Source organism: Acanthochromis polyacanthus, chromosome 6 (genome assembly GCF_021347895.1).
Source record: "Acanthochromis polyacanthus isolate Apoly-LR-REF ecotype Palm Island chromosome 6, KAUST_Apoly_ChrSc, whole genome shotgun sequence".
Lineage (NCBI taxonomy): Eukaryota > Metazoa > Chordata > Actinopteri > Pomacentridae > Acanthochromis > Acanthochromis polyacanthus.
The window spans coordinates 38,207,065-38,232,006 of NC_067118.1; the positions used below are offsets into that span (position 1 = coordinate 38,207,065).

Sequence of the window (24,942 nt, forward strand, 5' to 3'; positions counted from 1 at the left end):
TTTCTGGTTGAAACATCCTTTTGTTTTTGCGCTGGCGGGCAGCAAGTTTGAAGTGAACTAGTTTGCATTGTGCAAGAGCATAAAATATTAATAAAAGATCTCTCCGAGTTTCAGACAAATTTCACTTTGCAGTGTTTGACTGCGTTGTTCTTTTCATACCGAGTTCTGGGTTAAGACTGACCCGAGGCGAGCTTGCAGCCTTTACCTTCCAGTTTGTGCTTGTGAATGATTTGTTGCATCTGTTGTTTTGGGGGTGGGGGCGGGGGGGTCGAGACTGAGAAACACCAGGGAGGCATATTTTAATTTTTTCCCTCTGTAGTTTTGGGGATGTTAAGATTGCAGCAGGCGAGTCTCACAGGCCACTGAAGCAGATAATTATGCATGAACCCCTGACACAGTGAAAATGAGTTTGGATCCCAGACACCAGGCTTGTGGTGGTGTCAGTGTTATTAATATATTCTCCTTTGGGATGTACGGCGGCAGAGGGGGGGATCCCACGGAAGCACAGTTGCGGCGCCATGCCAGAGGTTCATAACGCTCGGCATGTTGCCTGCGTGTCGTCAAAGCGTTGATTGGAATGACAGGAAAAGTCAAGACGGGGGAGTAGCAACAAAAGATCAAAGCGGTCCCTCTTGGCTCCCAGATAGCACGCTGCTTTTCTCACTATTTCCAGAAAAACTTAAGGGTCAGCAGAGTATGTTAGTGGATTGGTGTGTCGGGGGATATTTGACCTAACATCGCAGCCTGTCTGGGGAATGTGAGAGCCGGTGGCAGATTTGTACAAAGTGTGACAGGTTGCTGAGTGAAGATTTCACCGCACTTTGCCGCATGCGTTGAAGTTCTTTCACTCGCTGACAGTCTTAGCTGAAGGGCTAAACAGGCTACTCATCGTCAGGTTATTGTCATTTCTGTAGACCCTCCTGAGTTCTTCTGTTAGATACTTTAGAGCTGAGTGGACATGTTTTACAGTGTAGCCAGCAGGGACATTTCTGCCTGTGTGGATGGGACAAAGCTGCAGTGTAAACACAAGGTTTCAGTGCAAATACAATTATTTTATGCTGTGGGGAAATAGAATATTAGTCAAATCATGTGTATTTTAGAAATTAAACGTACTTATTGTGAGCTTCTGTAGCAGTCTAATTCCAGTTTTTGCTGAAAAACTTTTAAATGGGTCAATATATAATTGAGGGACTTTTGAAGCCCATAGGATAAATCTTGCATATATTTTTATTAAAAGTTAAAAAATCTAATATTTTTTACGTTAATTATGATCATGTCTTTACAAATTCCATAATTATTTATTATGGAAACAATCATTTGTAATAAAAAATGACTGGATATCACTTAAATGTCGACTAAATAACCGTCCAAATGAATAACAACCACTTTCTAATTAGCTAAACAATAATAAAATTAGCTTATTCAGAAATAGCTTTGATCGTGTTCTTTTTATGAAGTTGAGATAATCATGACAGATGTTTCTATTTTGACAATACATCAAATTTTATATGGAAAATTGTATCACTTTCCTCACTTTCCACTAAGTTAGTCATTACAAAAACACAATTCAATTCAATTCAATTTTATTTATATAGCGTCAATTACAGTCAACTCGTCTCAAGACGCTTTACAGAACCCATATGCCTGACCCCCAGAGCAAGCCCAAAGGCGACAGTGGCAAGGAAAAACACCCTTTTAACAGGGAAGAAACCTCGAGCAGAACCCGGCTCTATATAGGGGGGACCCATCTGCCTGCTGGCCGGGCGGGTTGAGAACACCTCTCAAGGAAGTGAGTTGATCCCAGATCACATGACCTGCTCCACATGATGTCATTTCCTCCTGAAGAAAAGACTGGCAAGACTCCAAGGCTTTCTGAGTTATTTCATATAAAGTAGTGTGTGAGTCAAGTGTGGATTTATGGCATGTCAACAGGTTTACGACAATATCTTTAGAAATAACTTTAAATTTCAAATTTACTCAACTGTATACATAATATTTAGAAGAATCTTTGTGTAAAAATGCCATGTGGTGTTTGGTTATAGGCGGCCATGTTGATTTTAGGCCTGAAAACAGAAAAAATGTCAACTATGATACCTGTCAACTATGTCAGAAAAAGTCCTACAATTACATCTTGACCCAAATGTATTTGTGTTAGATGTTTTCAAGTGGAACATCCAAGGCTGTATTTTGGTCATGGAAAGTCCATTCTTTCATTGGTTTGAGCAGTAAGAATCCAGGCTGCTAGTAGACAAAGAAATGTTCTAAAAATAGGTTCAGTTTTTTACTTAAGTGGCATGGCAGGAAGTAGAAAAGTGCTCCACAAAGTGACAAAAAAATCGACCCTTCAAAGGTAACACAGCTTGTGAAAATGCAGCTTTCAGAGAATTTTTATTCACAAAGTCTTGAACACCTTGAAACCTCAGTTATGGGCCATTCAAGTGCTTCAAAAAGATCCAGTCTTGTTGAGATATGGATTATTTTTTTCCACAAATAGAGCAGCAGCTGACCAATAAGAGCTTGGTAGATATTAAGAACAGATATTTTGTCTTCTTTCATAAGAAGCTGTCTGCTGAACTACATTTATGATAAATAGTGTTGCAACCACAGCAACAAGATGAGACTAATGCGGCTGTACAAGTTGCTTAATTTGAAAGAAAGAAATGACAGCTATTAAATCAACATATTTACTCAATGCTTTCCAAGAAACCCAGCCCTATTCTAGATTATGCTTAACCCTTAAAAAGCCGGGACCGCGTATACTCGGTTCACGCTTACTCGTACACACAGCCGAAACCGAACATTCTCTGCTCCACACGTGTGACTTGTTTATGATTGCTAATTAACATAAAATATGCACACACCCATATGTGTAAGTCGATATAAACATTGGCCCCAAATTTGCTTATTTCAAACGATAAAGCCGTATGAGCCGTTATAACGAAGCCGCAATTACGAAGCTCTTCTCGGGGCCGCGTACCGGCCGAAATTCACAATGGCGAACGTCTACGACAATGCGCCCTCGCAAGACTTGATCGATATTTTTATGGATTAGGTGGTTTTAGTATATGTGTTAGTGTGTGTACTTCACCAGAAACATGGCACTGTAAGGGTTAAATTACATTTGCATTAGTGACATATCACAAAAACATGTTTTAGATTAACATATCTTTGCTATTGCCTCTTTTTCAGCCAACCAATCATATATTAGATGAGACAGGACTCGTCATCTCAGTAACCAACGCAGTGAAGGAGAATCTTGTTATTAGAAGACATACTTTACCCTAAACTGTACTATTTTCCTAAACTCTAGAGGTGGTTTTGGTGACAACACTTGACCCATGAGTGAAAATGTAACTTGAAACTTGATGGAAAGTGGTTCTACATGGGGCAGGAATCCCAGTCTCATAAGCTAACGTACAGTTGCTGACTCTCCTCCAGCCTTTTTACACTAACTTTTTGGTGTTTCCTACGTCATCACAGTCTAATCTTTGGATTTTATGGTTCAAAACATAATAGAGAATGTACTTTTGAGAGACAAGGTTAAGGAGCTGCTCGTGCATCTTTCATCACATGAAAGGAGAATTCAGTCAGACTACGTTCATTTCCAGCCCAGTTATTTAGTGCATGTTAGTAGATGTGTGTGCTATAAGGTGCTCTTACTTCTGAATACTTGCAGCGCTGCCTTAGTGTTCATCAGTTCGTGCTCACTCACCACCAGCCGCCTGCTGTGCGTCGCTTTCACCTACTGAGGCCCGATATGAGTCCACAACCAATTAGACCGCTTCATTTCTCTATTTCCACACTATATGGTTGCACTCGCAGTCATCTCATCCTTCACTAACATCAATTAGCGAGACAATTTCTTTGTGTGCTTGATTATCGTGATCACTGCTGAGGTCAGGCCTGCTCTCTGCACTGCACACTTGACTGAATCCAAGCAGGGTTCCTTTTCTCTTTTCCTCTTTAATGATCATTTCAAAGTCACAATATGTATGAGCTCAGGAATGTGGGTTCCTAGCGTATAGCTTAAAATGCTTTATGCTGCCGGTGTGCGACGTACAAATGTATCGGCAGCTTTTTCAGGTGGACGAGAAAGATAAAGGGAAATTGAATTCACAGTAGTAATAAGTGCAAAAGGCTCAGCAAGGGTTAGAACAGCCATATAGTATCAGCGTGGGCATTTCTGCACAAACTCCAAACTGTCACAGATCGCAATTAGCAGCGCTATTATTCCCAGGTTGGACATTAGTTACACACCAAAAGCCAGGCCGAAACAGGGAGTCGCAGCGTATGTGCGCTCTCGTTTATTATGGCAGCAGAAGAGCAGCTTTATGACAGAGATTTCTGTCGCTGCCCGTGAGATGGCTGCCCAGGGAGGACTCTGCTGCAGGTATCGTCGACCTGGAGAGATCCCAGGTTGAAACTGAATAATTAAACAGATGGAGGAGGAGAAGACACCTGGTGCCATCACTGTGAGAGTCAGCAGATGGGTCTGTCACTAATAAAGGGGCCAGATTGTGCTTTGAATGTAATAGAGGGGAGTTTTCTGAGATCCAGACAAAAGCAACATCGCTCTGTCACCATCTGGGCGTTAAAGTTATGCAACGGAGGCAGAGATCATTTCCAGTCATGAAACACAGCCGCATGGTAAATTTTATCAGGTGTTGATTTAATTTATTGAGTTTCATCTAACAGGAGGCAGAGGAGAGTATCCATCCATGTATAGTATACCATACATGCTTTTTACACAAAGGTTCCCTGAAGGATAATAGAATATTTCAGTCTAAATAACAGGATTCCTCTTATTTGTAAAGGGTCGGCTCACCTCTGTAGCAGCATATACCTCCAATGTTTCATTCTCCAGCCTTTTGACCCCTAAGAGCTGCTTAAGGGAGTATTAGACAAAAAGGAAACCTAGTGACCCAATGGAGCGTGAGGGGAAAGTCGATGTGTGTCCTCAGTCAAAGCAGAGAGAGCCACGGGGCAGACGGCAAAGTGAAGCCACATAGTGAGCTTGAAAATGCAAACCAACCTTCACTTTCCCCTCCCAGCCATCTCCATTGTCTCTGATGTAATATACAGACTTTTACTCCTTCGAGCAGCCACAGACCTGACTTTCAAGCTTGCATTTGTCGTGTCTTTTTAAGACCCAATGAGGCTGCAGCTCATCGGCCAGTCAGACCAGAGCCTATTTAAAACCACTTTCCAATGAATTACATGCCAGTTCTCCAAGGTGCCAATTATTATTTCGACAATTTGAAGAAAGTGCAGGAAAATTAAGGGACTGCTGACAATACGGCACTGTGGGTTCAGCAATTAATTCTTACATTTCTCAGTTAAATAATCAGCCACATGGACCACAGAGCTGCTAAGACACCTCCAGGGATCTGACCGAGACAGAGACTGTGTTCCTAAATATTCTTTTAAGCCAGCCTACTTTAGAGGTCAAACCACCTTCACACTCTGCCTATAGTGAAAACATTTATTCAGGTTTTAGTTGAACTAAACATTTTTTTTTTGACAAGTTTATACAGTCAGAGAAACTTTGCAAATTTGGTTCATTAAGCTCAGCATTCACACAATCTCCCAGTGAGGTCTTATTATAGGTATTACATATGAAACTGCAGACTCCAATACACAGATTCAGAGTTTTAGGGTTTCAAACATAAGGAACTAATCCTGACAACTAGCAGGTTTAGACTTTCTGTATAATTATTCTTCTCCAGAATATAAAAAAAATACATTTCCAATGTTATTGCTAGACATTTTGGTGCATATTTTGTCTGAGCAGAGTTGCAGGTGAGCTGGTGTGCTCGAGCTGCATCTAGTGGAGGAGCAATGGATGGAAAGAAAGGAAAGAACCTCGTATATTACATATGTGCAAATTCTAGAGCAACAGTGTACAGTTACTGCACAGTTATTATTTTAAAAAGCAGTCAAATGACAGACTGCTGCCAAACAAAAACTGTAAAATTGAAGTGAAATATCAATTAAGTAAAATAAATATTTCAAACAAATTACAAAAACAATACATTTAAAGACATTTTCATTATAAATTTTGTGGGGAACCATGCTTATTCTACAGATTTGGCATACGTTATGAGAAAAAGACGGCTCGAATAAAGTGTAAATACATGTTTGAGTTTGGTAAATAACGGCTTAACTTTGTAAGATAAATAAAGTGCACACTATTGCTGATTGATTACCAAATTTATTCAGATGAAAATTTACTATATTAATCAAAAAATTAGAAATATTTCTGCTGGAGGAACTGAAAACTAAAAATGGTCACTCTTGGCTCATACATAAAGACATAAAGAGACGACCAGGGTTCACAGAAATAAGTTATTTTTTTAATAAAAAATATAGAATAAGCAAATACCTAGAGGACAAAATTCATAGATACAAGCAGCCATGTACTTTTTAGATATAAATCTGTGCATTATGCTGGATGTAATGAAGAAGAGTTTAATGAACTTTTATCCAGAACTACAGAGTTTGAATGTAAAACTACACATAAATCTAAATCTAATGAGATTTACCTTCAAATTAAAAAGGTAAATGTTAAATTCATAGCATGGTCATAAAGAGCCATTTAATTACACATAATTACTGTCTTTTCAAGTAATGTATATTGTACAAATACTATGATAAATAAAGAGAAATACAGGTAAGTCAGCATTATTAACATAGTACTTGATATAACTGTTGGCAATTTACAGATAATGTCTCTAATTCAAGGAGAAACTGAAAATTTTCCATTATTTTCCTTAAAATCAGGGTTTCTTTTTACAGCATAAGCCATTTGAAGCCATAAATGGATTATTTTTATGTAATGATACACAGAGATGAGTTTTTTGGGTTTAATAAATGCCTGGAGAGAGACTTTAAAGTTGCTGTGAAAGTGAATTTTTCGTTGTTGTTTTGTTTGTTCTACATCTAATAATGAACTCCGTTTTTAACTCACTATAAAATATTAACTGTTCTGTTAAAATGAAGGGGTTGCTGCACTCGGAGTGTTAATGAAGGTGGTGAGACCTTAATGAAGGAGGAAGAGTAGAAGTGATGTGGTATCTTAAATAAGCTCTTCATAGACTGTAACTGTAGCACCACACAGATCTCCAAAGTGCTGCAGTCTGAAATTAGGCTGATACACGAAATGTGGTGTGAATGAAAAGTAGCTGTATCTAATTACTTTTGTCCTACTTTCAATGAACTTCATCTTCATCACGCAACTTTTTTTTTCTACATGAGCTTTCGGGATAATGATCTTCTCTTATCCCACTGAGATTTGGAGAGGGAAGGAGTTAACTTCTGAAACAGGCAGCGCTACTTCGGTGAAAGCAGACGGATTATCTGCGATGCTAATACCCGTCCTGCGGCACTGGTGTGAGTACTCTTACCATGTGCACAGTAAGACGGTGGATTAATTTGTATTGGTGTTTAATTCTGTATACTAATCATTTCTTCTCGGAATAAAAAGGAAAAATGCTCCGAGAGAACAAATCGAAGCTGAGCAACTTAAACCAGTGCTAACAGGATGTTTTCCCGCTTTTGTTTTTTCTCTCTCTCTGCCGGTGACACACTCTGTGCTGCACTGAGAGGAGGGATGAGGTGATGGACAGGCTAATTGTCGGAGGGTAATGGATGCCAGACAGTAACAGGTGGATACAAAGAGGCAGTTAGTCATGGATGGCTTTGTTATCTCCAATGATAATTACACTGACAATTTTCCAACTGTTGTCAGGTCAGCCCAAGGCTAATACCCAACCAAGCTGCATCTGTCATCCCCCCACGTATCCCTGTGACAGAAGATATTGTGTCCAGGAATGTGCAACTACATGTGCATGTGTGAGTGATGTCCTGTTGCTTGGATTCAGTCCTGAACTCTCATCTATATTCATTGAAATCCTGCTGTCCTCCCAAAGAGATGTGGATTATTCTGAACCGAGTTATTTATTGGCGCCGCTCACAATCAGGGACCAGAAACAAGACATATTTATGGGCTTCTGCATTAAACTCGTATGCTAATGAGGTGGTGGAAAATCATCGGGAAAACGTTTTTCATCAGAAATGTTGAGTGAAATGATTGCTGATGACCCGACCTCGTGTTTTAAAGTTAATGTCTTCTTTATTAGATATTGCACAGGCGGCGGTACGAAATATGAAAGAGATGTGAGAAGGATGTTCCCTAAAAAAAAGCACTAAAAATAAAGATAGCAATATGAATGCTGATTGTGACTGTTATCTTCAATGAGCCAATAAACCAATCAGAGCGTCTGGCTGCTCAAAAAAAAGATGGGTCAATATATAATTGTGGGACTTTTTGTAACATAGTTGACAGGTATCATAGTTGACATTTTTGACCTTTTCAGGTTGTTATTAAATTCGGCTGGTTATTTAGTTGACATTTTAGTGATATCCAGTAATTTTTTTTTATTAAAAACCGAGACACAAATGCAAAAAAATGAGACACTAAACAACAAAACTGAGACACAAAGTGACAAAAAAGAGAAATGAAACGACAAAACAGTACACAAAACAACAAGAACGAGACAGAAAACGACAAAAATGAGACACAAAACAACAAGAACGAGACAGAAAACGACAAAAATGAGACACAAAATGACAAGAACGAGACAGAAAGCGACAAAAATGAGACACAAAACAACAAGAACGAGACAGAAAACGACAAAACAGTACACAAAACAACAAGAACGAGACAGAAAACGACAAAAATGAGACACAAAACGACAAGAACGAGACAGAAAACGACAAAAACGAGACAGAAAACGACAAAAATGAGACACAAAACGACAAGAACGAGACAGAAAATGACAAAATTGAGACACAAAACGTGGAGCAGGTCATGTGATCTGGAATTAACACACTTCCTTGAGAAGTGTTTTTGTTTTGGGTAACTTAATGGAAAGTGATTTCTGGGACACAGACACAATTTGTTGTTTTCCATGTAAAATGTAGCTAATTAGAAGGGGGTTGTTGTTAAAATCGGCTGGTTATTTTGTTGACATTTTAGTGCTATCCAGTCATTTTTTATTAAGAAGTGACTGTTTCCATAATAAATAATTATGGAATTTGTAAAAACATGATCATAAAGAACATAAAAACCATTTTTTAAGTTTTAATAAAAATATATATGCAAGATATATCCCATAGACTTCAAAAGTCCCTCAGTTATATATTGACCCAGATGTTGGATGATGCTCAGTGTTAGAGAGCTTTTTATCTGGCATACAGTAGAAATGCTTTATTCTTTTAGACTGAATGCAGTGACTGATTCTAACCTGCATGGACACAGAGATGTGCAAATACACCATCAGAGGGAATCTAACATCATGAACACACAAGGCATTCTTTGAGCTCTGGTGGCGTTTATGGATTTTAAATCAGATTTAGCCCATGGATGCAGAGCGATGGACCTCTTCAATATATTGATACCGCGTTACTGTGAATGCCTGTGCTTTTTTTACTGAGGCCAACAAAGAACCGCACTCCTCACACTGACTCGGCTGCAATGCTGAGCTGATTACTTGTTAACTGTCACACTTTCTTGGACGTATTAAACGAAGTGGATTCAGTTGCAGCTTCATTTCAGTTTCTCTCTGGTTGAGCTGAGTGACTCTCCACTCGATAAGCACAGAAATAATGCATTGATACGGCTCTTTGACATTTGTATCGGGGTCTATTGGATCAAATTACAGTAATAAGAGTTGTAATTTCTGAGTGTATCAACTCATTGCATTGTATTTTATTCATTGGATTGTATTAGCAATGCTTCCTCAGTAATAGGAAAATGCATTGCTGCTCAGTCTGGCACTTTTCCTGCAGTTTGTTGAAATGTTGTCCATCCCTCAGTCAAAGCACCATATAAAAAGCTTGCGAACGAGATCTTAAGTAATTAAATCACAGTTGGTCGCAGCACTCTGTTTGTCACTTCCGAACTGTCCATCTGTTTCTGTTGATTACTGAGCCACGCAAAAGAGGTTAGTCAGTGTTTTCAGTCCTGTTCGCTCGTCTTTTTGTTTGATTTGGACATCTGGATTGTTTAGTTTTTTCAGGAAGGCTTTAGAGTCACACATTCTACACTGACACGAATGAAAGAAATCCATCTTTCTGGTGTTTTTATAATTAAATGCTGCATTCACAGTGAAGAAATAAGGATTGTGCACCCTTAGCAGAGGTATGAACTCTCCAAATGCCCTGTAGTGGCAAACACCTTTTGAAAGTAGTACCCATGTTTTCAGTGGCACCTCTGTGTCCTTTCACTGAGCTTTAATGTGCTTATTGCTCTGCTCACTTGCAAAACGAAATCTCAAGGGCAGTGTAGTTAATGTGAAGTTAGATTTAGTGGTTTTAAATTACCACATAATTATCTTGTAGCTTTCTGTCGGGGGGATTTGGTCATTAAACTGCTCGTGACAGGGAGCATTTACACATGCGAGCAAAACAAGACGCATCTCCACGACAAGCACACTGACACTTATTGAAGTAACATTAACGCATGCTGCACTCAAATGAGATTCTGATTTGTGACTGTTTTCTTCTTTTGCAGAGATCTGTTGGACCGAGACACTTTCTCCAAATCTGACCCTCGTAAGTTCTCAGCTCTAATAATTGCAGCTAAGTTTTTTCTGGTTTTTCTCTTCAGAATACAGTTCAGTGACACCTCCTCTCCTTTAACAAAGGTTTACTTTTTATTTTTGCTGAGCTTAACTTTGATTCAGTTTACTCTGCTATTTCAAAGTGTTCCTTCAATAACTGCATAGCATTTGCACAGTAATGTGACAACCTTTCCTTGCTGAGAGCTAAAGCACCTTAATGCATGCAGGGTCTAAACGCCACGCAGCCTTTGAATACAAATGGCTATCTTTTGGTGAGACACATGGGGAAATGCCATGAGGGCATTTTCTTTGATATTCTCTGCAGGGTAGAGAAAGGAGGGGAGACATTTAGCAATAATAGGGAGGAGGTTCAAGTCCTCTGCGCCAGTAAGCTACTGGGAAAATATCACAGTCAGCCTGTTTTGTATTAGTCTGAAGATGAACCTCGGAGTATATGACAGGTCACGCCACGTTCGTCCGCCTCAGCTTCATTTGAAGTCGCAAAATCAAATCGGCATCAGGAGAATCCCTCTGTTAAGAAATTGTGTTTTGATTGCATGGCTTAAATTGTGTCCCAGGAGTTCTAGTAAGTCCTTTTTTTAATATATCTTTGTTCTTTGCATGTAGACATCAAAGCCAGAAGCATCAAACTTGGCAGTTCATTGTGCTGTCAGTGTGTGCCAGGATAATTAATGATGAATGTCACCATAGACAGAATAAAAACAAACACAACTGAAAGAAGCGGGATGCTTGATTGAGACTGTTTAGTGACAGCGTTTTTTATTTGCTTTCCCTTTCTGTTTCTCTCTTTACCTCCATCCCCCTTGCTGTCTTCTCAGTGGTGGTTTTATACACCCAGGGCGTGGAGTCCAAACAATGGAGAGAGGTAAGAGATCACAACCGCTGTTCTGTCAACACAACTCAATCAGACTGTCTCTCCTCCATGACAGCCCGCTCTGTTTACAGCCCTCCCTCGCCGCCAAGCTCTCCCTCTCTCAAGGTAAATGCTGGGAGTGCCAATCATTTGCAATTGATTGACCCTGTGAACACCAGTGTGCAGGTCAGCACTGCGTTAGCTGAGACTGATTGACTGATTAAGGTGGCAGCTACACGTATCGATAAAGATTTGCCCCTGCGTCAGAGTCCCCTCTGGCTGTTGGCCACTGGCCTTAATTAGACCGTAGAGGGAGATAAAGCAGGCACAGGTTGCAGCAAGATAGAAGGTCCATCTGGGATTATTGTATTACTCTAATCTCAGTGTAAAGAGATACAGAGAAATGGCAACTTAGATTACGTCTCAGTTCTTATTTTGTGGGTCTACGGCTTCCTAATGTCCTTTGTGAACATCACAATACTCTGAGACTTCAAAATATTTGCTTCAGCTTTCACACTCAAATCATTTTTAATTAAATAATGCTGTGCTTATTGAGTCCACATAGACTTTTGCAGTGCAACACAACACTGGATCTCTCAATACAAAGTGAAGGTTGCAGCTTTAATCAAATTTTTGGTGGGTATTAAAAAGCAGGAAGGTTTATTTCATAGGTTAGAGTTGTGCAGGCTGATAACATGGATTTCCGTATATAGTGGCACCAAGAAGCATTTGGACAGTCAAACTATTAGCAAATTACCTTAAATGTTAGATAAACTGGTATTCAGTGTAATTTCAAAGAAATATTTCCCACTAAAATGAATGATTCAGGTTGCTGCTTGATGATGGCAACAAAAATTTGGAGAAGCCCTGGCTGTCAGACCTAATGAAACATGTCCATCGTTAATGTGATGAGCTGCGCCTGTCGTTACTCTCCTGGTGTCTCTTGTGTGAACTGAAGGGCAACTGCCTTCATGCATCCACTATAAATCACCTTGGGTCTAGTTAGTTAAAAAGAATCTGCAAAAATGTCAAAGGCATGTGAGGCGAGCTCAGAGAAAAGGTCAAACATCATTTGTTTGCCCAAAGAATGCCACTGTGTTCATCAAGAAATTCCTTACGAGAAAAAGGTAAAACACTGACTGGAGACTGAGAGCAGAATGAACACAACCTGACCCAGCGGGATGAGCGGTGGATTGGACTGCATAATGTCAGGAAAACCAAGAAAAAGAGGCGAGAAACAGGAGCCGGGATCATATGGGAGAATAACGACAATTATCAGATTCGACTCCATTCACAGACCCACAGAAAAAGGAGTTTGGCTTCAGAGGGAGAGAGATACGGCAGAAACCATTCATAAGCTAAGATAATGATCCAAAGCATATCAGCCGCCTGTTGAAAGGATATTTTCAACTGAGTGGCCTTCCAGAGCCCTGACCTAAACCCCACCTACAAATGAAGAAGAAAAAGCAGAAGCTCTAGTGTGGATGGTCTGAAAGCTTCTGAAACATCACCACATCTGTAACAGAAAATGATTCCACATCCAGATATTGACAGGCAGTTAGAGGACGGCACGTTAATTAAATACTAAAACATTTTGCTTGTACTTGTAAAACTGTGAAAATCATAACTTTTTAAGAGCCTACTAATGGTCTGCTGAAACAAAGTATGTGGTGGTGTGAAAAGCCGACTACCATAAAGGGCGGGGATGTGTTAATGCTGAGGAAATTTTCAGACCATCTGTCTGAGGAGATAATAATAGTGTTGCATTTAGAGAAAGAGACACAGAAGAGGGGCGACCTGATATCTGAGTGGTCGAGGCTTCTGTTGCATGACACAAATGTCGACATTCTTGGACGGACATTTACTGCATGACGTTCCTTGCTCTCTCTTATTGAACATTTTACGTCCATCTCTGCTGCGGTTATCCATTAAAGACTCATTTTTCAAAAAGAGTCTAAAAAAAGCGGTACAAAGAGAAAAAGTGAGAGAGATGTGAGAAGCCTGATTATCTCATTTATAAGATAAGATAAGATAAGATAAGATAAGATAAGATAGAACTTAATCAGTCCCAAAGGCAATTATTGAGCCAGATATTTTTCAGACAAAACATAGTAAATGTTACAAGTGCAAACACAACCATGATACATTCCTAGAAATAATTAAGTCAGTAAAATAATACTAGAATAGAACAGTAAACAGCACTTCTGGCAATGATACTGAGGTAATAAGTAAAGCAAGATAATGAGTGTTATGGTTGCTTCTAGCTTTTGTTGGATTAACCTTTTCAACATTTGCATGCAAATTTCTGTGTTCAAGTCCCTGCTGGTGATTGGTGCCTTTTCCTCCTACAGCTCCTCGTCTAATTGAACTTTCACCCAACTATTGGCCTCCAATCAAACCACTCCAATCTAGTCTACCTGTGTTTGAAAGCTGTCAATTGGTTATTGTGAGCGTAGCTCACAGCTCACCTGTGTATCTCTTTGTGTGGCGGTTTGGTGAACTGTTTTGTACCGTTTAGACACTTGTCGTCTGGCAGAGGCTTGACTAGGGTTTAAGGACTTTTGTTTGCTTTAAAACAATCCCACTAGACATGAGATAAGAGTGCTTCTCCCATTTGTACATGTACTTAACTGCTTTGGTTAGTGAGTGTAGGCTGGATCAGGAATTCAATTTCAGAGCTTTGGTTTCATTAACATAGATTAGTTTGGATGGTTCTGAGAAAAACAGCTGCTTTTTTGAAAAATAATTTCTTGTTTTTTGAGTAGCATCCTCTGCGCACAGTTCTTACTGTTGCATAATTTGTGTTGTTTAATTTACTGTCATTGAATAAAACCGAGATCAGCTTTGGTTCAAGAGCAACCAGCTGGCTGTTTTCTAGTGTCACTAATTCGCCTGGGTTGTCACAAAGAGCAACAGAGACCCTCTATATCCCACTACAAAAAGGTGTTGGGTTTCTGATGGTGCCTGAACATCAAACATGCAGTTCAAACAGACAATAAATCCTCATAAGTGTGGCTTAAGAGTCCAAATACTTTGTCGGCTACTGCTGATGAGAGCAATAAATCTCACCTTTACACGGCAAAGCAACACACAGCAAACACACGGGTATCTGACCTCCTTGTGAGGACTATCACTGACATAATGTCCAAAAAGCCCAACAATAACTAACTTAACTAAAGGACAAATCTAAACCAAATGTTAAAGAAAGGGTTAATATGCTATCAAACAACAAGTAGTTATTTAAGGTAACTATGTGCTGTTTCCTAACTTCTTGGAGTCTCCACTGATGATCATGTCCTTTGGTGACTCCATGTACTCAAGATTAATTTTCATCATCTGTTTTTTTTTTCCACTGTGCATCTGCAACATGGGATAACTCGCAAAACAATTTGAATTTGGATTCATTGTTTTCCTTTGGGCAACTCAGGTTTTTAATTTCATCCTATTTAACTTCCAGCTGCTCTTGTTTTTGTCGATTTATTTGCTTTTCAAGCTCAAATGCACCAATCAATGTGTTTTTATTTCACTAAATTTGCCTTTTAATATTTTATTGTTGCACCTATTTTCGCTTTTGCTACATTGTAAATAAGGCCATCATACCTCAGTGTACTCCAAATTTAAATATAGTTTAACGTAAGATTTTAAAAGAACTTCAGTTACCCTCAACTTTTTCAGGAAATCTCTCTCAACGCTCAAACCTGGTGGATGATAATTATTCTCTCATGTCTTTGGCTCACAAGAAAGCAAGCCTCAGTACAATGATGTTCTTCTCATGAGCCAGAAGGTAGTTTTACTGGTTAGCATGCAAATGTAGACGCATCAAGTGCAGCATTCCGGCGACAAGAGCCTCCTACAGCTGTCACCTCCTGTTACAGTACCACACCTCGAGCTTACGAACTGTGGGTGCAGCCCATGCAGAGATATGGACCTTTGTTTTCGGTGCACATGACGGCTGGCTTTGCAAGCAGCAGAGTCAAGCTGTGGGGTATTGATAAAGCTAAGCGCCCCTCCTGCACCCCTGTCAAGTAATGTGTTTTTGTTCCCCCGGGAGTAGATGTGGCTGATTGCAGCACCTTTCCCTTCGCCACCAACCATCTGTAATCCAATTACTCCTTTATGGGGCAAACTCCCCCTTCAGCTGCTGCTCATTAGCATTCCTAATCGACACAAGAATCCAGAAACAAATGTTATGGATACATTGCATTTTGATTTCAGTAGGATGTCTTCATCAAATCCTCTTGTGAGCCGTGTCAGCATGACTAATTGTTGTCAGCATCTGTGGTTAATATATAAAACTGTAGCTGCAGCCCATCATTCTGTTACCTCACCATTTTTAAAGTCTTAATTTCCAGCTCCCTTGTCTGTAATTACTCCTGGTGCATGACAGATTCTCTTCTCTCCTCCACTTTCACTCAGCTAAGCAGCTGCCACAATATAACCTCCCTATATTCAAGCAAAGCCTGCCCTTTCCTTTTCTAATCAAACTCCTAATCTTTTTACCAAGATCAATTTTCCGACACTGTGCCTCACAATTTATTCTACTTACGGTTATTGGAGGGGAAGAAATGCACACAGCTATTGCCCAGATATCCCTTTAGTGGAGTTCCTTTTTTTTTCTGTTGACAGTTAATTATAGTGCTTCGCAACCTTGACTTTACAGGTTGCCCATGTACTTGCCAAAAGTGCAGATAATGTGTGGAGAGGGAGATCTGTTATTTCCTTGGGTGGTTGTTTGCAGCTTTGGTGAAGATTCTTCCTCCTTTGTTAAGGGTGGCCTGGGACCAACTTGAATGTGCTACAAGGGATGATGAAAAAGTTACAAGATCGTGCTTATTAAAATCAAAAAATATACCTGATTAAAATCTGGCTGCCAGTGAAGCAGTCTCCTTGGGCAATGATACAGAGCTCACAGTGCTGCTGTAATGCTTGTAAGGCTCCCTGGAAAGTCCTGTTAGATGTCAAGCACCATCTGCGATGAGCGCTGAATCTTTTAAACTGTGTTAAAATGGCAATTTTTAACTTGTTTTTCATTTTCAGCAACTGTGGCACGGGGGGGGGGTCCTCTTTTCACAAGGTTGGCGGTTTAATCTTCAGCCCTGCCACAAGCTGAAGGGTTCTTGGGCAAGACACTGAACCTAAAGTTGCTCCAGATGGCAGGAAAGCACCTTGAATGGCAGTTCAAGTCGCCTTTGGTGTGTGTGTGTGTGTGGATAGGAAACATAGTAAAGTCCTTTGGGTATGACTATGGTAGAAAAGCGTAGAAAAAGTACAGACAATTTACCATTTTGGGTGAATAGAAAGAGGCCATATTGAATCTATTTTGATAATTAGGGTGGAAGAAGAGTGATGAATATGTTGTTGTGGCCAAAGATCAGTGTGTAATCGTATTGTTGTGACCAGGAGCATAATGCATTTGCCACTCATATGCCATCATGTTACAGTTCAGGTGATTTGCAGCAAATGTTTTCCATTGGACACTTCAGGACATTACAGTAGAACTCTACAGTGACAGACGAGCACAGAGGGAATAATGAGCATGGTCTTGGTGTGCTCCAGGCTTTGTTCTCTGTTCCTCTTCCTCCATGAAAACTGTTGTTCTGAGCCATAAACAGAATGTGGTCCCAAGCCTTCTAAAGGGGCTAAGCAGAGCTCCATCGCAAACAGTGGAAGATATTTCATCTTCATTTGGAGAAACAAAACTATCAAAAAGTCACGGATAGAGGATTCAAACTGGCAGAGAGAGCCCAAGGGTGAGGATGCTGGAAAAGAGTGAGAGGCTGCCAATAATATGAAAATGTATGTGCATATCAAGATTTGTTTTGTGCAGAGGCGATTAATTCAGATTTTTTTCAGTAAATGAAAGCCCTTAATAATGTCTCTTCTCTGAGTATTTTTAAAAGTTTTATCTACTACACTTCTCTGGGTGGTGGTCGGTAGTATTACTGCCTGTAATCACCACAGATGATGTTCGACATGCCGGTTGGTTTGACTGGCACAGAATGTGGTGTTTTCTTCACTTTGAGTTCCATGGAAAAATCGCAAACATGCACAAAAACGTGCGTAACACAGGTTCTGATGCTGGTAATGGAATGTCACGCCACATCCTAGCTCATGACAATTCCTGCTCCTGCTTTCCTGGTGGAGACCTCACCTCCTTTGCATCTGATGGAATGGAGCTCTCACACTTCCTGACTGAAAAAGCAAGAGAGAAGCTGGTGCCATACAATGCTTAAACTTTCATAGACTCTGACACACTTTAAAGCTTGACGGCAGGCTACACTTCAGCAGACTCAAACTCTCAGACTGTCACGTGTTACACACAATCCAGCCCGGCCGTCTTTGCGTGAGCATCGGCCTCCATCCGGTAAAAGTACTCCGTTACTCGTCTGCTCCCCCTGTTTGGTCTCACTTTGAGTTTTTACCCCGTTTTTACCCGGATGTAATCACAAAAAGTGTGAGCCTGTAATCCTGCTGTTTCATCTCCTCATTAAGCCCCAACACTGCTATTATTAATTCACTGTGTCAGTTTACGGTTACACTTTTTTTTTTACTGTTGATGTTTTATTTATGCAGCTCAACATCAGTTCTCTGACTTTGAATTATTCATTTTAGAGACAATTAATGTGTGTGTGTGTGTGTGTGTGTGTGTGTGTGTGTGTGTGTGTGTGTGTGTGTGTGTGTCGGGGGGATGCAACGCTGTTTCTCCTGATTTATTTGTCAGCACATCAACTATCAGAAGGTCTTGCTCTGTAACACTGATGAAATAGTGTTTTATAGTGTGTGCCCTTGCCGCGTTACATTTTCGTAGAAGTGTTAACGAACAGGAGATTCTGCTGATTTGTGTTAGTTCCAATTAGTGAATACAAAAGTCACTTCTTTTCTCTGCCTTCGTCTCGTCATTCCCAAATCTTCCACTCCTGGTTTTGAAGTGGTGCAGAGAGCGGCAGCGGCGTGCATGCGGTATTAATTAAACAAGTGTAATTGGACTCAACAAAATGCTTTCCTCAGGCTCAAGTGGTGCAGAAGCAGAGCTGACACTCTGCGATCATTGGCTTCTTTTAATCAAATCTGATCTAATCCAAAGCTGTGAGTTCACACGACTGCTGGGGGACGATAGACTGGCGAAATAACAGAGAGGTAGAAGTGGAGTCTAAATGACTGCATGGTGTCATTTCTAAGCTCTGCAACCTCACATCTTTCTGTTCTGCCTTTCTTCTCTCTTGTTCCTGATCTAGTTTGGGAGAACAGAGGTGATAGACAACACACTAAACCCAGACTTTGTCAGGAAGTACATCCTGGACTACTTCTTTGAGGAGAAGCAGAACCTACGCTTTGACGTGTAAGTGTATTCCATTTGACATCCTTTTTTTTGTTGTTCAGAGGACACAAACCGAGGTGTGTGCCACTCTCTTCTGCCACATGCTCAACATCTTCCTCCTCATCTATCTCTTCATCCCTCTCCCTTATTCCTGTCTCTCATTTTCTCTCCCCGAGTCGCTCCCGTTTTTTTTCCCCCTCTTCCTCAGCTCGGCTCTCTCCTGAGGAATTATTCATTGGTGCGGTCTCTCAGTAGTCATTCGTTGAGGGGAGATTGGTATAAAGGTGATAAATATTTCATATAAAGTTTTATCCTTAATCTCCCTGCTGCTAAGCAAAGCAACGTACGAAACCAAGTCTCATAAAACTCCCAGAGACCCCTGTCCTGCCTTTCTCTTCTTGAAAAGGCCACTCTAGTGAAAGGGTCAGGAAGGGGCAGCTTCATCGTTAAGGTTTCCCAGCAACAGACTCAGGATTATGTTCTTAAACAGAGGACATATGCTTCCAAAAATCCACAGCCTTCAAGCATGAAGTCTCATAGACTTCTGGGATGTATCCAGGACTGAGGTCTCTGAGGATTTCCTGAATTCGTGTACTGTGCTATCATGGTGCAACACTGCAACAGGAAAGCAGCGAGTGCTTCCCCTTCACAATTAGGGCTACTCATTTACATCTCTCTTTTATCACAGAGGTGGGAGCCGGGGCATACTCCGGTTTAATTACTTTTACATTAAGTTTGACTGGCAGATGCTCACAACTTTCTCCGCGTTGGTTTCAGTATGTTTCCCCTGGCGCTGCATGGAAATTACATTCATAAACTATAGAATGAGTCCCTTAATTAACTGCCACGTTGCTGCTGACGTGTTTTCCCCCGACCGTCTCCCCAGGTGTGTGATTGGCAGGCAGAAAATGTCCATGCTGTAATTTGTAAGCTCTTCTGTTGTGTCGCCCCTTTGATTTGTGGTCATCTTTGCAATTTCAGGTATGATATTGATTCTAAAAGTCCAGATCTGGGGAAGCATGTAAGTGAAGAACTTTTTTTTTTTGTGCATCGGGAACTCGACTTTTGTTTTCCGCCACTGATTTATCAGTGCACGTTTGTTTAGGTTCTATGCAAACCAAAGTTTGAGGCATCTAAACGCTCAAATATATTTGGAAATAATGAGTGAATTGTGCTTCATCTAGCAAAAGGTTGCTTATTTTTATTTACCTTCCATCTTCCTCTGAAATGAGTTCTAATATTCCTCCAGAGCGATAATAATCAAAGCTTCATTTGCATCTGGCGTACCCTCATTACCTTTTTTTTTAAAACTGAGAAATGAAGCATCGCACATCATTATCAAAGCTATTCAACACATTTCCCTGTTTGCTGTCTGGTGCTCTGTGCACTGCTAGATTGTGATTTACAAGATAGCCCGTAGTTGCATTTAAAAAATAATACAGCTTTGTCTGGAAGCAGCAGTGCTTTATTGTAGAGCATACATTCAGGGGAACAGCTCATTAGGGTGAATGTATGTTAGTGCCATCTTTTATGCTGAAAGCTTTGATAAATAAACTCATATAGCAGAGACACCAAACGATATATTTGCAGCACTTGGTTTGCATACTGCCAAACACCTCATCATCAAATACGTCTGGATCACGTGATGCTTTTATTGTTGTGTGTTTGCATTGTGTTCCATTTTACTGGAAACAAACTGTTCCCCCAGCCGTCGTCGCTTTGCTCCTCTGGCGCTTTTTCAGTGTCCTTTTCTTCTTCTTCTTCTTCTTCTCTCTCTTGTTAGCTTCTCATTCTGCCTGTCTCTGCTCTTTCACAAAGCCATGTTTGCTCTTCATTCTTGCATTTGGTTTGACGACAGTCTGGTTTTTGAGTCGTGTGTCTTCTGTTCCATGATATGCTCTGTTGTGTCACTGCTGCTGCCTGGTCTCTCTCTCTTCCTCCTCCTCCTTCTCCTCCTCCTCCACCCCGGAAGCCAACCGACTTTAACGTACGTGTCTGCCTCAGACGTCCTAATTTATAACCGTACAATTGCTTACAATCGTACTTAACACCTCACCGACTCTCCTTGTTACCCCCCGTGACCCGCTTGACTATCCCCGTCCTACGTCTCTCTCCATCCCACTTTATGCCCTCCTCCCCACGGCAGGACTTCCTGGGACAGGTCTACTGTACGCTGGGAGAGATTGTTGGTTCACCTGCCAGCCGCTTGGAGAAACCACTGGGGTGAGTGTACAGTTTACCATCTCTTTAACAGAATAAGAGCCTCCCAGTGCTGGGATGAGGTGTTTACATCCGTTATCTCATCAAGCAAACAAATAGAGCAGTTGTAAGTTTGCAAACACAAGTTTTCAGATGTTATCAGGTCATGAAAACTCAGTGCCACCTCTCAGTGTAGTCAGATGCGGTTCTCCTGCTGGATTTCACGCAGTTCGAGCAAAGATGAGGCGGTGATGAATACGCCTCCCTTCTAGAGCCATCTGTATCGTAGATTACAGTGCAAGATTAGACCCGTGTGCCGGGATGGGAATGGGTAATTGAACATGACCGGGGGCTTCCTCAATACAATTACTGTCATTAGGGGGGTGATCTAGCACGAAGAGTGGATTGAAGTCAGCGTGAGACACATGGCACTAACTCTGCAAATTGGGAGATATGAAACCCTGAAGTCGCTGGCGCCTACAGACCTGTGCATGGCTCTTTGAGTTTCTTTTTAAGAGTGAGGAGGAGGACAAAATATGAGGCTTGTGTGTTTGTGTGCGAAAGGACTGTGAAAGGCAATGCAGTGGGAGGGTGGGTTTGTGAGAACAGCAGGGCTTTTTGGTGTCGACCATGAACTCTGCCAGGGACGGGTGGCGGTGGATTACAGAGCTCAGTGCCCTTCAGTGCTGAATAAGAGGATGAGGAGGATCAAGAGGCAGTGTTCGCCAGTGTGCTGGAAAGCAGACTTCACACCCCACATCAGAAACAGACAGATCAGGAGCCCTGGGCAGACATGATGCAGAAAAGTATTGATTCCACAGCTTGAGCAGGGCACCTTGATCACCGCTGAGAGGCTGATGATGATGATGATCTGGTTGTCGTTCCACAAAAGAAATTAGTCTTTTTGGAAGCTTTTTGTGGTTAGAAAAGTGCAGCTTTCTCATGATGTTTTGTTCCTGAAGACACTCAGTTAAGGCTACAGCTTTATTCAGGCCTGCACTTTCTGAACAACTAAACAGCACCATGGGTAATGGAGTTTTCCTCCCCTCCTGTGATAGACGATAGCAAAGAAGTTGCTTAATGGATATGTGCTCCATTTCCCTGTCATGCATCCTGAAGTGACAGTGCCTCTCTGGACCGGAGCTTTGAGGAATGGCTCCTGCAGGGACTGAGGAAATCTGTTAGTCATGCTTAAACGAGCCCTCCCAAGGCACACTGCATCCAATGACCTGCTTAAGAAGCACATCAGCACCCCTTTCCCTATTTTCCACACTTCATCTTTCATTTATTCTTCTTCACTCACCATCCACCAGATTATTTTTTTCCCTCCTATCTTGACCCGTTTTTCATCATTGCGTGTTCAATATCTTTTTTGTTCCCCAAAACCTCTCCTTCACTTCCTCTCCGTGCCTTTCATCCCTCCATCCAGCACCCAGATACTTGTGAGGACATTATACTGACTTATCCTTGTCTTACCTTAACATTATATAACTGTTGCTCGCCTCCCCAACCCTCACCCAAAACTTAACCCACTTCTAAGCCGTACTTTAGCCCCAAACCCAATTTTTAAACCTTAATTGTGTATTGTTTACTTTATTGGTATCAAACTTTTGTCCCTAAAACTATAGTGAGTCTCAACATGGCTGCATCTTAACAGTTTCAAGCACCATCAAAGTGGAACATTCCTTCTGCCTTTTTTTCTTCACAATACAGTTATGCAATATATGATGAAGCAAGATTTTCGCAGGCCAGTAGGAGGATGTAAGAAGACAATATTGGCATTTTAGCCTTTACTGACAGATGCACAAAACATGGAAAGCAAGAGAGCACTGGCTCTGGAGACGAGGAGCTGCTTCTGCCAGTTGTCTCGCTGAATCCCTTGAGATATACGTGAGATACTTAACATCCCTGCTTCAGCTATCTGTTAAATTGATGTCCTTCTGATATTCAGATGCAGGTCACTTTTACATTAACATTCCTCTGGGCTTCTCTCAGAAGAACCCACCACAGTGAGAAACGGCACACACGTGGTATTTGCCAAACACGCAAGATTGAACAGTACATTGAGGTTCAAGAAGCTAATAATAAACAAAAGACTTAACCTAAACTAATAGCAATCTTCTTTCTGTCAAGCAAGCAAGGTAATCAACATCTGCCTAATTATTCGATGTCTGAACAAAAGAACTCAAAACCACTCTAATAGCAATCTTATTAACATGAAGCCTGGCTCAGTCGGGATCTAATGGATAACGCCTAATCGTATTTTTTCTTCACTTCAAGCAGGTGAACCGTCACACAGAGTCACAGTTTATAAGCTGCAGTTCTATTATTTGTTAAATAGCGGTGGCCCTCAGGTTGAATCCTGAGCTCCATCTAAGCTGGTGATCCATTTACTAAAGTCGAAATATTTTTCTGTCATCTCAGTTTTTTTCTCTCAGAGATTATAGTCTTACAGCAGGATATTTGCAGAAGTAGCGAAAATGTTGTGCAGATGCATACGTTACCTCAAATATATACAGAATGTGAACCTAAAACCAGGCTGATATGATAAGTTTGAAGGAACTTTGAAAGAAAAATGACCAGGGTGCTGTTTCAGGAGTAAAAACTTAAAAAAAACAACTTAACTAAAAACCCAAACTAGTTACAGTGTAGAGACTAGCTTTTACTTATTATTTTTACTCATTATCTCCCAGGTGTAACTGTTCCCAAATGTTAATAAATTGGACTAGCAAAATGGTAAATTTCTACGTTAGTCAGTTGTTTTTAGTGTGTTAATATATGCAGTACTTAGAATGGAGATTTAAAGAGGCGATATTGTTGACATTATATCATGTGACACATCGATTCTATGTCTTAGATTTCACAACAAACCATATTATACTTTAAATAGTAAAATATTAAGCTTTGAGGATTTTTTTAAAAAGGTTTGAGACGGATGCCTATAAAAATCAAAAACTTAAACTAATTTGATTTTGGCTTCCATCCTCTTTGCAGTAGTCGCTTTGAGCAGCGAGTTCAGCACCATCTGCAATCAGTTTGAAATCTCTTAAACTGTGTCAAAATGGTGAACTTTCAACTTCAGTGTCTGTGAAGAAGGAAGGAAGCAGCGTCTGTGAGTCTACGGCTAAATAAAATTGCGTATAATCACCACGCTGTGACACGGTTTAGGTTGTTTGTGCCGAAACTTCTCTGTCAGAAATTTCAAGACGTTGCAATGAAACATTGCCTGACAGTCTGACTCAGGGCAGTAATACAAGGTGAAAGCCGTGTGAATATTGAAGAAAACAACCACCGTAGCCCTGGTTCACTCCTGACCTGATGCACCTTATCTGATTTTAGAATTTGCTGCCATTTCCACTGTGAAAAATCGCTGTTACTTCACATAGTGGTAGACCCACCTCTGACTGACACAGAATGGGATTTTCCTTTCAGTTTAAGGTCTGTGGACAAAATGCAAATGTGCATCTACTAGTGGACACAAAAACATGCAACACAGACGCTGATGTTGACAGTGCAGTCTCACGCAACATCTTAACAAATGTGACCATGAATCGCTTCTTGTGCACGCAACACAAACAGCCTCTGAGCTTTCTGATCAACCATCGTAATACAGGAAATAACACGCCTCATCCCAGTTTTATCCAAAGCCCCAGTCAGCCACAATTTTCAGACATAAAAAAATCAAGCCTTGACCACTAGAAATGAATGATGTGCCTTGTGAGAACTGAATTTTGGCTCGCCTGCTGGGGCCCGTGTGCATTAAGTATTCCCTGTGCCCACACTGTGATGGATACATGGTGCACACGCAGAAACACAACCTGCTACTCACACCGGATCAATAATTTATCTCTGTCATCTCTGAATTTGTATTTGCTGCACACAGGGGGACAAATGTAATGTTCTGGCATTCGCTTCGGAGCGGAATTCCA

General features: G+C 40.8%; 1 protein-coding gene across 3 annotated transcripts in view; it reads left to right on the forward strand.

The window, feature by feature from the left end:
• The window catches only part of cpne5a (copine Va), an 84,637-nt gene that overhangs the window by 4,721 nt on the left and 54,974 nt on the right, over positions 1-24,942 (forward strand). For 2 of the 3 annotated variants that reach the window (XM_051949038.1, XM_022203549.2), the window contains 6 exons: positions 10,574-10,614; positions 11,462-11,508; positions 18,732-18,835; positions 19,796-19,835; positions 20,787-20,801; positions 20,961-21,037. In XM_051949038.1, coding sequence (XP_051804998.1) covers positions 10,574-10,614; positions 11,462-11,508; positions 18,732-18,835; positions 19,796-19,835; positions 20,787-20,801; positions 20,961-21,037 — 324 coding nt within the window. The remainder of the gene's footprint in view (positions 1-10,573; positions 10,615-11,461; positions 11,509-18,731; positions 18,836-19,795; positions 19,836-20,786; positions 20,802-20,960; positions 21,038-24,942) is intronic. The other variant, XM_022203550.2, reaches the window with a different exon arrangement.